This window comes from Xenopus tropicalis, chromosome 3 (genome assembly GCF_000004195.4).
Source record: "Xenopus tropicalis strain Nigerian chromosome 3, UCB_Xtro_10.0, whole genome shotgun sequence".
NCBI classification, from domain to species: Eukaryota; Metazoa; Chordata; class Amphibia; order Anura; family Pipidae; genus Xenopus; species Xenopus tropicalis.
The window spans coordinates 94,529,227-94,545,330 of NC_030679.2; the positions used below are offsets into that span (position 1 = coordinate 94,529,227).

Here is a 16,104-nt window from a genome sequence, read left to right on the forward strand (position 1 = left end):
CTATAAGGCTGATGCCACACGTGGTGTAGGGATGATTTTTTCGGCAAGCGGAAAAACGCTTGCCGAAAATTCAGCCCTACGCCTGCTACTTGTGCCTGCACCCGAATGAATGGAATGCGCTCGGGTGCAGGCACATGTGGCATCAGCCTAACCAACTGAAAATTTGTATCCATATTTTATATTGCGTTTAAACTCTTTGCCACCGAGCAACAAGAAGGTATTAGAAATCCATAGGACCGACTTGTTCTGCTACCTTCTTCTCCTTCAACAGAGACTTGGCAGAACCAGAAAGTTAAAAAGTGAAAATTATGTTAATTTTTGTTTTTGTACAAGGAATACAAAAAAACAGATATTTCTGAAGCAATAGGCAACGATGCCCATCTATTAAAAAGATGGATTACTGCTTTAAAGGAGAAGAAAAAAAAAAGTCACTTGGGGGTACCAAAATGTTAGGCAAGTGACTTTAATCGCTCACCTTATACCCCGGGCTGGTGCCCCTGTTCGGAGAAAACCGCACCAGCCTGGGGTTCTTCTAGCGAACGCTTTCTCCTCCCGTGTTCATTCTGCCGCCAATATCCCTGGACCGGGGCATGCACAGTAGAGTGAAAAAGCCAACTTTTTTGTTAGAGTTTGGCTTTTCACTCTGCGCAAGAGGAGAAAGAGCTCACTGCAGCTACCCCAGGCTGGTGCGGTTTTCTCCGAACAGGGGCACCAGCAGGGGTACAAGGTAAGCGCTAAAAGTCACTTGGGGGCGCTTAAATGTGAATTATTTGATTAAAATGGAGTCTGAGAGATTGCCTTCCCATAATTCGGAACTTTCTGGATGATGGGTTTCCGGATACCTGTACAAGCAACATTTTGCACCCCAAAACCATCTGACCAAACTCAGATGCACACATGCTCACAGGCCTTCTAATAATGGCTTCTAAACAGAGTATTTCCTGAGCTAAACCCATTTTTGTTGTAACAATGTTTACATATTCTCTTTGCTTCTTTTCATTGTTACTATCCTGTATATAGGGTCGACATATTTCACAGTGCTTTACAGACATTCACATATTCACACACACACTTGGCCAGTTAAACTAAACATAATTATGTTGGCCCAAAACCTGTTTGAGTTGTAGTACAGGTGATAATATTATACATAGTAAATATCTGTGGCGTATACAGCTCTAAACAGGTTCATAAAGTAAGTTGTTTTTTTGCCAGTTTCAGTTTATTTTTTTAGTATAGGTGTCTACAGGATTCCAAACAGCAGGTCTTGGGTAGCCATGTTTCATTCTCGCCATTTGCCAATGCAAGATGTGTTTTCATATCTAGTTTCAGATATGAATTTAAGCATTGTGTTGTCACTGAGGAATAACAGTCTTGTTGTCAAAGAAAGTAAAAATGAATATATATTTTGTTTAGAGAACAATTTCTAGGTGAATAAAGGAAGGACTGTAAGCATTGCGACGGAAACACATTACCCTAGATAGAGTATAGACATAGATTGTAAGAGAGGAGGCTCTCAAGAATGGTTCTATTTAAAGAACCAGTGACTTCAAAGTGACATGAAAGGGTACAAGTTTTTTTTATTGCAGCAAGCTGTGTTCAGTGGTACTTTAAAGAATGCATATTTACGAACTGGTCCCCAAAAATGTATTTTGAATAAAATGAAATGCCTTTTAGAAATAGTAGCAAGTGCAAACCAAGTGAACTTATTTATAATTGCTTTTAGGGATTTTTTTAAATATGACTAGCCCTTTAAAATAAACAAAAGATCTTAAATGAACAGTTCAGTGTAAAAATTGAACTGTGTAAAACGAATAGACTGCGCAAAAAAAAAATATAGTTAGGCAAAAATGTAATCTGTTAAGGTTGGAGTGAGCAGATGTCTAACATAATAGCCAGAACACTACTTTTGGTGGGAATCACTAAGGTTAATGAACAAAGAAGATTTATGTATTCTGGTTCTCTGCGTATATTTCTTGAAAATACAGTTTCTTATGTTTAAGTGTAGGATTTACAGCCCATAGAGAGCATATGTTATCAGATATACTTAATAAATCACAAGACACAAGATCAGTGCTTATAATAAAGATTTTATTGAGACATTTGGTTGCTGTCATCATTTTTAAGATCCATATGGTATTTGGGGAGGAATATGTCTGTGAAAATAAGATTAGATCTTATTAACATTTAACTGTCCTAAAAGCTAAGCAAAACAATACTTACCGTAAGAACTGTGGTTAATAATTAATTTAATTAATTTTTTGCTTGGATAAATCAGAGACTACTTAACTAGCCCCAGTAGTAACTATTAGTGCCTATGCCTAGAATAGAATCACATAGATTGGGTAAGTATGTATACCAATTTAAGAGTGGTATGGCAACATTGTAAAACTTCTCAAGGATACATTAGTAACAATCAACAAAAGCCCAAAACTCATATGGTAACATTATTAAGTAACAATTAAGCCCAGTAAGATCCAAGAGTAGGTAATAGGGTGTGAACAGATTTTATTTTTTCCTTTCTTTTCTATATTTTAGTGATATTGTTTTTAATATATAAATAATAAAGTTTATTTTTTATGGTTCACAGCATGTGTGCCTTGACCCTGTGTGTCTTCTAAAACCCAAATTTGCATCTTAATTTACACAGTGTACACCCTGTAAGATTATAGTGTGAGGTTCTCTCTAAATTAAGAACACTACTTCTTGCTTTCAGCTCTCTAACCTCTTAGTTAGTCAGTGACTTTATGGGGGGGGGAGTGGGGCATGGGACAAAACTGTTCAATTAGTTTGTATGCATGCTGGTCAGATTGAAAAGCAAACTAATTTCCCATATGCTCCCCCCCCCATCCCAAAAGTCACTAATTGGCTACTAACTGTTAACAGCTTAGAGAGCTTTAAAGTAGAAAGAAGTAGGCTGGCTATACACTAAATAACTACATTACCCAATTTTGGCTCACAGACCATTGATCAGTTTATGATGGGGTCCTAGGCAAACCTTGGAGAGTAGTAGTCAGCACCAAGCCTTGTGATTAGTTAGAAGTAGTGCAGGTTCCCCTGGCCGCTTTCCATCGACATATCCTTGTATAGGAGGACAGGAACAGCACCTCTTGTCTTTGTAGATTAAAATGCCTTTATTGCAAAGTTTTTTGGGGCAAACAACAACCGCAGCAACGTTTCAGGTCACATAAGACCTTTTATCAGCTTGATAAAAGGTCTTATGTGACCTGAAACGTTGCTGCTGTTGTTTGCCCCAAAAAACTTTGCAATAAAGGCATTTTAATCTACAAAGACAAGAGGTGCTGTTCCTGTTCTTCTGTCCTAGGCAAACCTGTCAGGAGAGGACTGCATCTACATGGCAATGTGGTCCTTACCAGATGGGATTTTCTAACTGCCGAATAGATATTGGTTAGATTTTTAGGCAGAGGGTCCCAAACACAGCTAAATAAATGATCTGCCCTTGTATAGCCAGCTATTAATTTTTAAATTGGATGAAAGTATTTTATAAATTGTGGAAGGGTGGGCATGATGTGTGTATGATATCTGCATTTATTGTGTAATATTTTGATTTCTGTTTTTTTTTCCAGGGAAAAATCTTTACACCAATGAATATGTGGCAATTAAACTGGTAAGTGTAAAGGTTTCATTCCCCTCAGATTATATATTTTTCTCACTATCTTCCTCTTCTGCATTTGTATACCATGAGCAGTTTCCTGTGTCTAAACTCAGAACTTTGCTCAGTGTCACTGACTAAAAATAACTTCATAGATCTGGGTTTTTTTTTTTTTTTTTTTTTTTTTTTAACTGTGTCAGAGAGACACTTACCTGCATTATATTGAACTGGACTTGCAAAGTGTTTTCTTCAGTACTAGCGGTTCATTTTCCCTGGGGGCAGTTGTGGGATATGCTATCTGCAATCCTACTGTATCACAGTCACTACTCATTTGTAACACAGATACCCCAAAGTGCTTTGGTAGCTTTTTGCAGTATTATGCTTATGAATACTATGATGTAAAACATTTTGACATTAAAAAACATTGAGAGTTTCAGTTCTTTGCATTAAGTATATTAGAGAACAAATTATCATGAGGATTTGTTATTCTGTAAAATTACAGAATTTTACAAAATATCTTTGCCTAGTTTTAATGGTTGGCTTGTGCCACCCTAGCATGTAAAAACTCCACAGTAAACCCTAGCCAGTAAAATTCATCAAGGAGATTATTCATTGTCTTTTTGTTAGCTGACCTCTGGGTATTAACCAGAATCCAAATATCCAACAAGATCTGGAAAAGTATTTGTGAAAGAAAGACATTTACCTTTAGTGGATAATCTTGTCACAGATGATTTTTAACATTGTGGCCCATTAGCAAAATAGTATAGGCTTTAGCTGAAGTTGGTGGGGTTATGATAAACTATTTTTGTGTGTCTACAGAAGGCAAGTACTCAAAATGTATTCTGCTGTTTTTAATTCACTTAAACTTAAGTAACCTGTTCTGGCGACTTCTAGCCTTGACATGCTGATATTGGGCTGACAAGAACCAGAACTGGTGCTGTCATGCATTTTATATTCCAGTGAATGGGAGATGACAAAGGTGGTTTATGGAGGGCTGCAAAATACAATTCGCATTTACTAAACACTGCAAACCTGATGGACTGTGTGTACCTTTTTTACAATTTGCTTCACATCTTACACAACTATAAACTTAGTACATAAGTGCTGTTTAACTAGAGGCCTCTGGGCTGGATGTTGTTCTCCAAGATATTCTTGAGTCCCCTTAGCCTAGTTGTGAGCTTCATCATTTTTTATAACGTGATCATTATACAATATCCAGCAACTGGGCATGTAGTATAGTGAGTATTCAGTCCATTGCAATCAAAGTTTGACAGCACTGATCTACACAGTTCGCACTAATGGAATCATAATTATTGAGATCTGAATAATTTATTCCTAGGAATACATACTAATAATACCGTTAATGTTTAACTGAAAGACAACCAATATACTAAAAGGCAAGTGAAACACTTATTCTGAAGGCAGACAGGGCGTTTCTACACTGGTAAATTGTGTCTCAAGTATTTTCCAGTTAAAGAGATTGTTCAACTTAAAATTAACTTTTAGTATGACATGCAGCTTGATGCAGCTTTATATTCACTTTTTATTTCCTGTGGTTTTTGAATGATTTAGCTTTCTGTTCAGCAGTTCTCCAGTGTGGCATTTTGGCATGTATTTGTTGCTAGGGTCCAAACTACTTCTAGGTACCAGGTAGTAGTTTGAATGAGAAGCTGAAAAATGAATAGGAGAGGGTCTGAATAGAAGATAAGTAATAAATAGTAACAATAACAGTGACCCCCTTTTGAAAGCTGGAAAGAGTTAAAAGAAAAAGGCAAATAATTAATAAACTATAGGAAGAAAAAATTAAGACCTTTTAAAAAGTCGCAAAGAATCAGCCATTCTATAACATGCTAAATGTTAACTTAAAGCTAAACAACCCCTTTAAAGTTTTTTTTTTTTGTTTGAAAAAGGTCCAATACTGCCATTTTCAGTCTTTTCTGTTTTAGTCAAAGGTAGATGCAGGAGGTAAGTTTGTTGCTTACTCCTCCCTTACAACCTGTCAACTATAAAGTGCCTTGCGAGACAAGCTGGAAGCTAAAGAAAATTACATCAGTACAGGTATGGGACCTGTTATCCAGAATGCTCGGGACCTGGGGTTTTCCGGATAAGGTATCTTTCCGTTATTTGAATAAACCCAATAGGCTTGTTTTGCCTCCAGTAAGGATAAATTATATCTTAGTTGAGATCAAGTACAAGGTACTGTTTTATCAATACAGAGAAAAAGGGAATCATTTTTTAAAATTAAAATTATTTGCTTATAATGGAGTCTATGGGAGATGGCCTTTCTATAATTTGGAACTTTCTGGATAATGGTTAAATGGATAAGGGATCCCATACCTGTATAATGAGACATTCCAGTGTATTAGAGCTGCACAAAATATATGAGTGAATATGGATGTAAAGACACCTGGGCAAGTAAATTGGCCAAATGTTATCATGTTCTGTTTTTTTTATATTATTAGTATTTTACATTTGATTACTCCTCCCTTACAACCTTTATTAAAATGACTGCATTAACTCATTAATATAACATTGATTTTAATCTGTGTAAAAAATGTAATTTTCTTAGTATCATTTTCTGTGCAGGAACCCATCAAGTCTCGCGCACCTCAGCTTCATTTGGAATACCGATTTTACAAACAGCTTGGCAATACAGGTACAGGCCCCAACCATTCCTAGCGTCCGGGTTTTCTAGTACACAATATGTTTGGAAAAATAAATAGTTAATAATATTGCAATAATTTTAAACGGGACTTTGACTATATTTCTTTAGAATATTTAGTGGAAAAGTCTGGTGTGTTTAACATGTAGCTTCTAGACATATGTTAAAAGGGCAGTATAGCCTCTTGTTTGACATGGGTTTAATGAATAGGACTTGTGCTGTACATTCTTTTTTGCTTTTGTTTGATTATTGTTTGTTATTTCTAAAGCTAAACAGGGCAGAAAACAGAAATTGAAAAAGGTCCATCATGTTTCTTTCTTCCCAGTTCTTACAAAGTAGATTACCAGTCCATTAGTAAATTTCATAACTGTGTTCTGCTTATCCCTAAGTAGACACTACTTCATGTGTGATTCTTGAGTGGTAGACAATAATATAACCAGAATGCAGCTAAGAAAAAGTACATTATGCAGGGGAATTATTTGTGCACTGATAATTTAATTGTCTACCTCCTAAGATTTTAACACGTATCTTAAGTGAATTCTGTCATAATTTTTGTGGTGTACTTTTTATTTCTAAATTACACTGTTTACATAGCAAATAATTAATTCTACCATTTAAAATTCATTCTTGAACAAACAAATGTATTTTTTTTTAAGTAGTAATTATATTGGTATGTAGGCTGCCATCTCAGTGCATTCTGCCTGAACCTGAGCTTTCAGAAGGAGTCAGCGCTATGAGATAAGCTATTTATTCTCCTACTCCCATCTAACTGGAGGTGTCCCAGGTTGGACTTGGATTTCTTACTATTGAGGGCTATTCTGATATCTACTGGGAGCTGCTATCTTGCTCCCTTCCCATTGTTCAGCTGCTGGGGAAAAAGGAGGGGAGTGATACCACACCAACTTGAAAAGTGACTGAAGTTTATCAGAGCACAGGTCACATGGTTGTTGCACCCTGGGAAATGAAGAATATAGCTAGCCCGATGTGAAATTTAAATATTAAATATAACAAAAAAAACCAAAAAAACATCTTTTTGAGTTTTTAAAAAAAAAAAAAACAGATTTCAATGTAGGATTCTACTGGAAACGTTCTATGAACTGATGTGTTTTGAAAAAAAACATGTTTTCCCCATGACAGTATTCCTTTAAATATAAATAGCTACACCCAGGTATTTTTTATGATTTTAACAATAGGCAGAAGTTATGTTCAGCTAGCCCTATGCATTGAACACATCTAGAATAAGGTAACCCCCCTTAACTATGTCCTTAGCTATCAGAAATGGTAAGAGAATGTTCTGTTGCCCTCTGCTGGTCAAAATGCAAAATACTTTATACTTTTACTCCTAAATGGTGAAAATATGACTGGCAAAGCAGCATAAGAAGTAATCTTCAAAATTTTCCAGATATTTGAAGAACATGTTCAGTTTTTAACTACATCATTGGGAACAATATAGCTTTGCAATTTGGCAGTCAGCCTTATTAACCTAATAGTACAACCAAAGAGCTACTGCAAAATTGCAAGAGGACTGTACTTTAACTGATTAGGGGAAAAATGGACAAGGACAAAATATAATTTTTTGGCTAATAAAAGAAAACAAAATCCTAAGTAGCTTTGCAATATATATTTATTATAAATTTGTAATGGTTTTTCAGTTATTTGTATTTATAATTGCTATTAGAAGCAGTGTTTGCCTGTCCTTTTCTATTCCCTGCCCTGGTAGCTCTGACTGCTGACACAATGTAACAGAAGCCAGCAGACTGACACACCTGTCTCTCTGGAGGAGACTGACAAGTTGCAACATTTTTTAAAAAGTAACAACCAGGAGTTCAGCAAATGCTGCTTTCAATAGCAATTACATTTACAAATAACTTTTAAAGTGCTACAAATTTTTAATTATTTTATTTTGGAAAATTGCTTAGAATTATGTTTTTTATTATGCAAAAAATTGTTTTGGGGGTTGACATGTCCTTTAAAGGAAAAGTAGCACTAACATTTTTTAAGTAAAAAATCTATTCTACCCTGCCCCAATAATTGCCCTATCCTGCAAACCATTTATTATTTTGAATGCTGTAGTAGAAAATACTTGTTAAAACTTGGCTTCTGATCATTTAAAGAAAGGCGATGCGGCGATGCAGGGGAAGTATCGGGGGGAGGCAGCCACTATGCGGCAATCGATTGATCAAGTCTAGCCTGACTCCTTCCTATACAGAAGCAAGGCTAGGCTCGATCAATCGATCGCCGCATAGTGGCTGCTTCCCCCAATACTTCCCCTGCATTGCTTTTCTTCAAATGACCGGAAGCCAAGTTTTAACAGGTATTTTCTACTAAAGCATTCAAAATAATAAATGGTTTGCAGGATAGGGCAATTATTGGGGCAGGGTAGAATAGATTTTTTACTTAAAAAATGTTAGTGTTACTTTTCCTTTAAGGTTTGTTATATTTACTCTAAGGTGGTGGCAACGACATTCATCTGAAATGCATGTGCCTTTTAGGGTGGAATTTCTTACGATGGTTGATGGTCCAGTTATAAAACATACCAGGATAAATTATTTAAAAAGATTATTATAGTTAATAATTAGTAGATAATTAGTTGCAATAAGCAAATCTCTGTTGAGAATGATCAGTTTGCAGGAACTCATACGCACAAGTTAGGCATATGGATCTACCTGGTGAGCATATAATTTGAGCTATAAAAACTCATACATTTAATCATGTACCCAAGTCTGCTAATTGACTGCTTTGTGTAAACATAATATGGAGTTTTAATATTTGGGTGGGAATTTAGTATCTGAACTGAATGTGGCACTTAATACAGAGTTTTTTCCCTTCTATAACTGTACTCCAGCTGAAGGGCTTCCTCAAGTATTTTATTTTGGGCCTTGTGGAAAGTACAACGCCATGGTACTGGAGCTGTTAGGCCCAAGTTTGGAAGATCTTTTTGACCTGTGCGACCGAACGTTCACGTTGAAGACTGTGCTGATGATTGCAATCCAACTGGTAATTAAGAGCTCTACAATTCGTTAGCTTTTGTACATTGGTAATTATTTGTTCAAGCAATTGAGCTTATAGAACTTCTGTTTAAAAATCAGGTCGTCTGTAGTGATGCGTTTTTAGTTTATTTGGTTGAAACACATGTATTATGGCATTTTTAGGCAAACTTAAACCCTTTCTTTTCTTGAATGGCTGCACCAATCGCTACACAGCAGTAGTGTTTCTAAAGCAAATACACCAGTTTTACCATTGTAGGGCAACATTATATTTTAATAACTTTAAAACACTTTGATTGTTTGGTGTTACTGTTCCTTTAAACATAAGCTACAATTTAGTGGATTCTTTTTATATAATGATAACTCCCCCCTTTAGAGGGGATCTCTGCCCAAAACTTTTTTGGCATACTGAAAGAAAATGTAATGAAGATGAACAATAAAACACATTAAATATTTTTTGTTGTAACTATTCCTGAATCCTGACTAAGAATTTTTTTGTCTTTTTTTTTTTTCTAACTTATAGATTTCAAGGATGGAATATGTGCACTCCAAGAACCTCATATACAGAGATGTTAAGCCAGAGAACTTTCTCATAGGGCGCCAGGGAAATAAGAAGGAACACATAATCCATATCATAGACTTTGGACTAGCCAAGGAGTATATTGACCCAGAAACCAAAAAGCACATACCTTACCGGGAACACAAGAGTCTGACAGGAACAGCTAGATATATGTCCATAAATACTCATCTTGGAAAAGGTTTGTAAAAGGTTCTTAGTATAAATACCAGAGGTAACCAGGGAAAGCTAAACAATTACATCATACAACAAATGGTGGTGTCTCAAATAGAGGTAATGCTGAACAGTAATATAACATGATTAATCTTCATAGACTTTCATTTTTTGTCCTCAGAAAATGATTAGACACTTAAGGGCCATGACAGATGGGGTGATTAGTCGCCCGCGACAAATCTTCCTTGTCAGAGGCGACTAATCTCCCCGAAATTCCATCCCAATGGCTAGAATGTAAATCGCTGGTGGGATGGCATGCGCGCGCTGTGATTTCCTGAAATCGCCGAAGTTGCCTTGAGAGGAAATTTCGGTGCCGCGTATCCCAACCCACCGGTTATTTACATTTTAGCCGGTGGGATGGCATATCGAGATTAGTCGCCCACGACAAGGGAGATTTGTCGCGCGCCGACTAATCTCCCCATCTGCCATGGCCCTTAAGGGTGGTTTGTTGTGGGTGGAGTTGTCAAATGCAATTTGTTTCCTAGATCTTAATGCTGCTTCAGAAAATATAAAAACTGGTAGATTGGTTTTGGTACGTAGCATTAGTAGTGTTTTCTTCTGGCTTTATACATTTTAAAAGGGCAGTGCAGTTCAACAAAAACTCCAGGAGTTGTGTTGATTTGTGATCCTGTCACATAGAAAAGAGACTATAACATTTTTTTCCCTCATTCTATACTTATAGAACTAAAATTAGACTACAAATAGTATACCTTGCATGTTAGCTTTCTTCCTTAGCAGAGATCACAGATTTTACCATTGCAGGCTGCAAGCTCTGCTGAGGCCCTTGCAAACACCCCCTTTGGGAGGGGTACACAGAGAGGAACCACCCCCAATGCCATAGTGCTAATCCCAGTTTGGACTAAAGTTTTAAGATGCCATTATTCCAAACAATCCCCTCAAGTGCAGTTCAACACTTATCAGCTGTACCTAACCCAATGATGTGGGTGAAGTATAACATTAAATGCCTAGGTCAATTATGGGATTACCGGGCCACTGACTTTGGACTGCCAAACTCCATGTTCTCTAGATATTTGCAGGTTAGGCATACATCTGAGAGATCTTTTCCACAGCTGCCCAAACTGTCTTTTATGCATATCAGATGCCAAGAGGCTTGGTATCCACATATAATATTATTAATAACAGGGATGCACTGAATCCAGGATTTGGTTTGGGATTTAGCCAAAACTCGCCCTGATTTAACAGGATTCTGATCCAGCTGAATCTACCTGCCTGGCAGAACCAAATCATTAAAATCACATGATTTTTTCTTTTTCACATAAACACAAGTTGAAAATTTTTCACCACATGAATTAAAAATGTTAAGCTTCTGTGTTTATGTCGCCATCACATAATATTAAGAATTCTGATTTGGTTTGGCCAGGCACATAGTTTTGCCCGAATCCTGTTGAATCCCAAACTTAATTCTGGATTCAGAGCATCCCTACTGATTAATAATTAGACAGGTAACCTGTTCACAGCCTGTCACACTAAATGTGTTGTAGACATGCCCCACTACATTTGTATTAGTGATGTGCAGGTCAGGAAAAACCCAACCCACACCTGACCCTAACCATTAAAATGTTGATATTTTAGGACCTCAACCCAAGCTGTACCTGCCCCTTTTCTCTCTGTTCTCTACTTCTTGCGTGCCTTAGGTTCCAAGACACTCCTTGACCTTAGGCTAAACCCACTACTCCCGTGGGTTGCAGGTAAACCCAGACATTACTAGTTTATATGTTTGTATATGTATGTTGGTATAGTGTTACCCATACATACCTCCCCTCTATAGTTTTAGCAACAATATTCCCTATCCAATATCATAACACACCGGATATGCCTTACACCAACACACCTCCATTTAGTTTGTCTTCACACTGACAACCAATGATTTAAAGGTGGGCAGCCCTAGGAACAATTTTTCCATGTTTTCTGGGTGTGCCCTTACAGTGCTTAGTTCTGGGTTGAGGTGAAGAATTTTATACCACAGTTTTTATTTATGGCTAGCCGTAAATAGCCTAAGGGTAAAGACACACTGAGCTACTAGTAGCAGCTACCTTTTCACGGCTACTAAATTCTAGAAAATACCCTGCCATAGACAGTACTGAGAATTGTAGCTGTGACAAGTAGCTGCTACTAGTAGCTCCATGTGTCTTCACCCTAAAGCCTGCCTCCTAGGGCTGGTAGAATACATAGCTCTGGAAAGACATCAACATACACTCCTAAGAATGCTACTGATCTATGCTATGAAGACAATAGTGCTCAACTGGAGGCTGCCCACCACCCCAACTCCTGGAAAGTGGAAACGATTAGTAGCTCATGCTCTCCCTACATACAGAATAATTTTCCTAACCAGGGGTTGCCGGTTTGGTCTTTGATTGGCTGACCCAACTACCGAAGCAGATCTAGATGCTTCTTGAATGCTGTAGAGACCCTTTGCTGGTTCTCTCTATGTTTAACTCTATGCCACAGCACATCTCCCTTTTTAACTTCCCTTTTTCTTTCCCTCTCTTTGTTCTATTTTTGTAAAGTATAATATTTCAATTCTTCTTACCAATTCAACTTCAATATCCTTATGTATTCTATGGGGAAAATTGTCAAATAAAGGACTTTAAAAAATTACTATTTTGATTTTTCAGAACAAAGTCGAAGAGATGATTTGGAGGCACTGGGGCACATGTTTATGTATTTTCTACGAGGTAGTCTACCATGGCAAGGTTTAAAGGTATATATAATATGTTTAATCCCCAATTTTTGTAATTTTAATGAGATTTCAGATTTCTGTTTCTGCATGCTATTTACACATGACTAGTAAATAGGCTGCTTTATTGGTGTTAATGGATATACAATATATGACCAAGAGTAATTGGTCACCTCCCTGTCCAAAATCTCATTCCTAAACCAAGGGTTAGTGCCTCTTCTGTTCTTGGAAGACTGTTCACTAGAAATTTAAGCAGTGCTGTGATTCCCGCGATGTTCACTTTGGTTGAGGTTATAGCTCTGTGCAGGAGAGTCACGTTTTTCTAATTCCATCTCCACAAGCACATTGTGTACAAATCTCATTTCCACTGACCACTTCAGCCAACAGTTTGCATTGCACATGGTTTGGAGGCCCTAACTCAAATTTGCTGTGGGGCCCAATAACATCTAGTTATGCCACTGTTACGCCACTGGTATTTTTATGCATTTCTTCCAGGGAACATATTGGTACAAACATATAATGTTGTGGAGTTCTCCACCTATTGTGGTATAATATTCTAGACTACATTACGAAGATACTGTGAGACTGATAATATATTCTAACTGAACTAACCCTTCCATTCCTTTACTTTTTTGAGTCTGTATAACCTCATGATACAATATTTGATTACTGTAAACTTCCTGAATTCTGCTTGTGCTTATACATATAGTTGTATACACAAAAAGAAGTTGGAAAAAAATATATTGTCGATTTGTTATTAAGGCAAAGCTATTTATATAAGATATATTTTATGGCCATTTTCTGTATTTTTTTTCTACCCTTCAAAAGGCGGACACCCTGAAGGAGCGTTATCAAAAAATTGGAGATACAAAACGAAATACCCCTGTTGAGGTTCTTTGTGAGAATTTCCCAGGTAATAAAACCTCACTGTTTTGGGGCTATTTTTGGCAGCTTGTTGATAACAGTAGTCATGTATTAATATCTGCGTTAAAGAATATGACTGTTTGGAACTGTATGATACTTTTTTTATGAAGTAAAAATGGTATGGTAAACTGGTAATTACAATCAGGGCTCTTTATTTAATATATGCAAGCCATTTGACACATGGCATCACTAAGCACCATTTATAAGTGCTGACGCTAAGACATTGTTTAAAAGGAAATATTTTATGGGTTGTTCTTGGATATTTTATATTTATGGATAAACATCTCTGATGTTTAAAATAAATTTTTTTTTATAACTTCTTTTTATATATACCAATAAGCAGTAACACATATGACTATATGTAGCAAATGGGCCAAAAATGTTTGAATGTTTTCTACCTAGCACAGGGATCATTGTTTAATGTTAAGTTTTTAAAAATTACTGACACTTTGACATTTTGTTTGAGATTACACTAATTTTCCACCTTTTCACTCTCTTGTCTTTAGAGGAGATGGCCACTTACTTACGATATGTGAGACGGTTAGACTTCTTTGAGAAACCAGATTACGATTATCTACGGACACTTTTCTCAGAGCTGTTTGAAAGAAAAGGATATAGCTTTGATTATGTTTACGACTGGGTTGGCAGGCCAATTGTGAGTAGGAGAACTCCCGTTTAACATTTTTCAGGGGACCCTAAAGAAATGGTGTGAAATCTGGGAAAATGTAACTGGGAAATGCATTTTGTTAAGTCAGCCTGTGAATTCAGCTTTGGCATGCAAAACAGACAGCTAAGAGATATTGACAACTGTGAAACTGCCAATTGTTAGTTCATACTATTCTTAGCTTCTGATACAAATGACCTTGACCTTGTCCCCTGCTGAATGCAAACCGGACATAGGATGAAAAAAATACCCACAAGCACACACACACAGACGAGGGGCAGTGCTGAGATTACAGACGGAGGTGGAATTCGGACAATTCTTTGTTGTGTCACTGTCTTTTGTGTTGCCAAAATTGATCTTAGTCTTTACTGTCCATATTATGATTTCTTATTGTCAGATAGCAATAACGGGGAATGTTAAAGGAACAGTAACACCAAAAAATGAAAGTGTATAAAAGTAACTAAAATATAATGTGCTGCTGCCCTGCACTGGTAAAAGTTGTGTGTTTACTTCAGAAAGTCTACTATAATTTATATAAATAAGCTGCTGTGTAGCCATGGAGGCAGCCATTCAAAGGAGAAAAGGCACAGGCACATAGCAGATAACAGATAAAACACTATTGTATTCTACAGAACTTATCTGTTTTCTGCTATGTAACCTGTGCCTTTTCTCCTTTTTTCCAGCTTGAATGGCTGCCCCCGGGGCTACACAGCAGCTTATTATATAAATTATAGTAGTGTTACTGTAGCAAACACACCAGTTTTACCAGTGCAGGGCAACAGTGCATTATATTTTTATTACTTTAAAGCTCTTTCATTTTTTGGTGTTACTGTTCCTTTAAGCTTAATGGTTTTGAGTTTAGTAGTATGCAATGTTGGTTACAGTTTATTGGAATTTTCTAACCTATAAAGTGGGGAGACACTTATTTCTCTTGCATCTTTTAGCCTACCCCAGGTGGATCTGTGCATGTGGATTCTGGGACCTCTGCAATAACCAGGGAGAGCCATGGGCACAGGGAGCGACCATCACAAACACAGCCCTTGAGAAATCAGGTCAGTGCCTTTGTAGTTACACAGAGAATAACTTATTCCTTTAAATCTCTCCAACCCTCGTGTCCAGCATAGTCAGCACACATCTTTCTGCTGCTTTGCCTGCCATTAACCGCATTCACTGCAGAGAGGTTTTACTATACTGTAAGTCTCTTTTAAACCAATAAACATTTGGAAAAAATCTGTATGAAATACCTTGTATTACTGGAGTCAACCATTTTCCTTTTCTTTTGAATTTGTACCTCAACACTTATGCCCTAAACTCCTCAAAAGAATCAGTCCGTTGGTAACATTGCCCTTGCAATTGAAAGGCTAAATAGATTTCAAATTAAACTAATATTGTAATTATAAATTCAAAAGAATATACTGTTTGTTGTGTACCATGGTATGGAGTACTTAATTAAATAATGTTTTCTTATGCTGACTCCTCAATAGCAGTACCAAATAAGTGCTGCTTATGCAGTGTATGTGTGGGCAAATTGTTTAAAATCTATTTACACATGCTTGTAATTGCTGCTTCTACTTATATACTCTGGAAATCTGTAACTTGCTTCTAAGTCAGAAGATTATTTGACATCTATATACCTGTAATATATACTTTTCATCCTTTTCAGAACTTATAATAAAATTATTTTACCTAAAAATTACCTTTTACTATATTGTGGGCAAAGATAATGTAAGCAGTTAAGCGGTTGTTTTTTGTTTAACTCTTGTTTAACT

At 36.7% G+C, this 16,104-nt stretch overlaps 1 protein-coding gene across 3 annotated transcripts in view; it reads left to right on the forward strand.

The window, feature by feature from the left end:
- The window catches only part of csnk1g1 (casein kinase 1 gamma 1), an 85,178-nt gene that overhangs the window by 50,126 nt on the left and 18,948 nt on the right, over positions 1 to 16,104 (forward strand). For all 3 annotated transcript variants that reach the window (XM_031897808.1, NM_001005650.1, XM_031897807.1), the window contains 8 exon segments: positions 3,585 to 3,625; positions 6,197 to 6,266; positions 9,118 to 9,269; positions 9,783 to 10,017; positions 12,686 to 12,771; positions 13,576 to 13,660; positions 14,178 to 14,326; positions 15,280 to 15,387. In XM_031897808.1, the coding sequence (XP_031753668.1) occupies positions 3,585 to 3,625; positions 6,197 to 6,266; positions 9,118 to 9,269; positions 9,783 to 10,017; positions 12,686 to 12,771; positions 13,576 to 13,660; positions 14,178 to 14,326; positions 15,280 to 15,387 (926 nt within the window).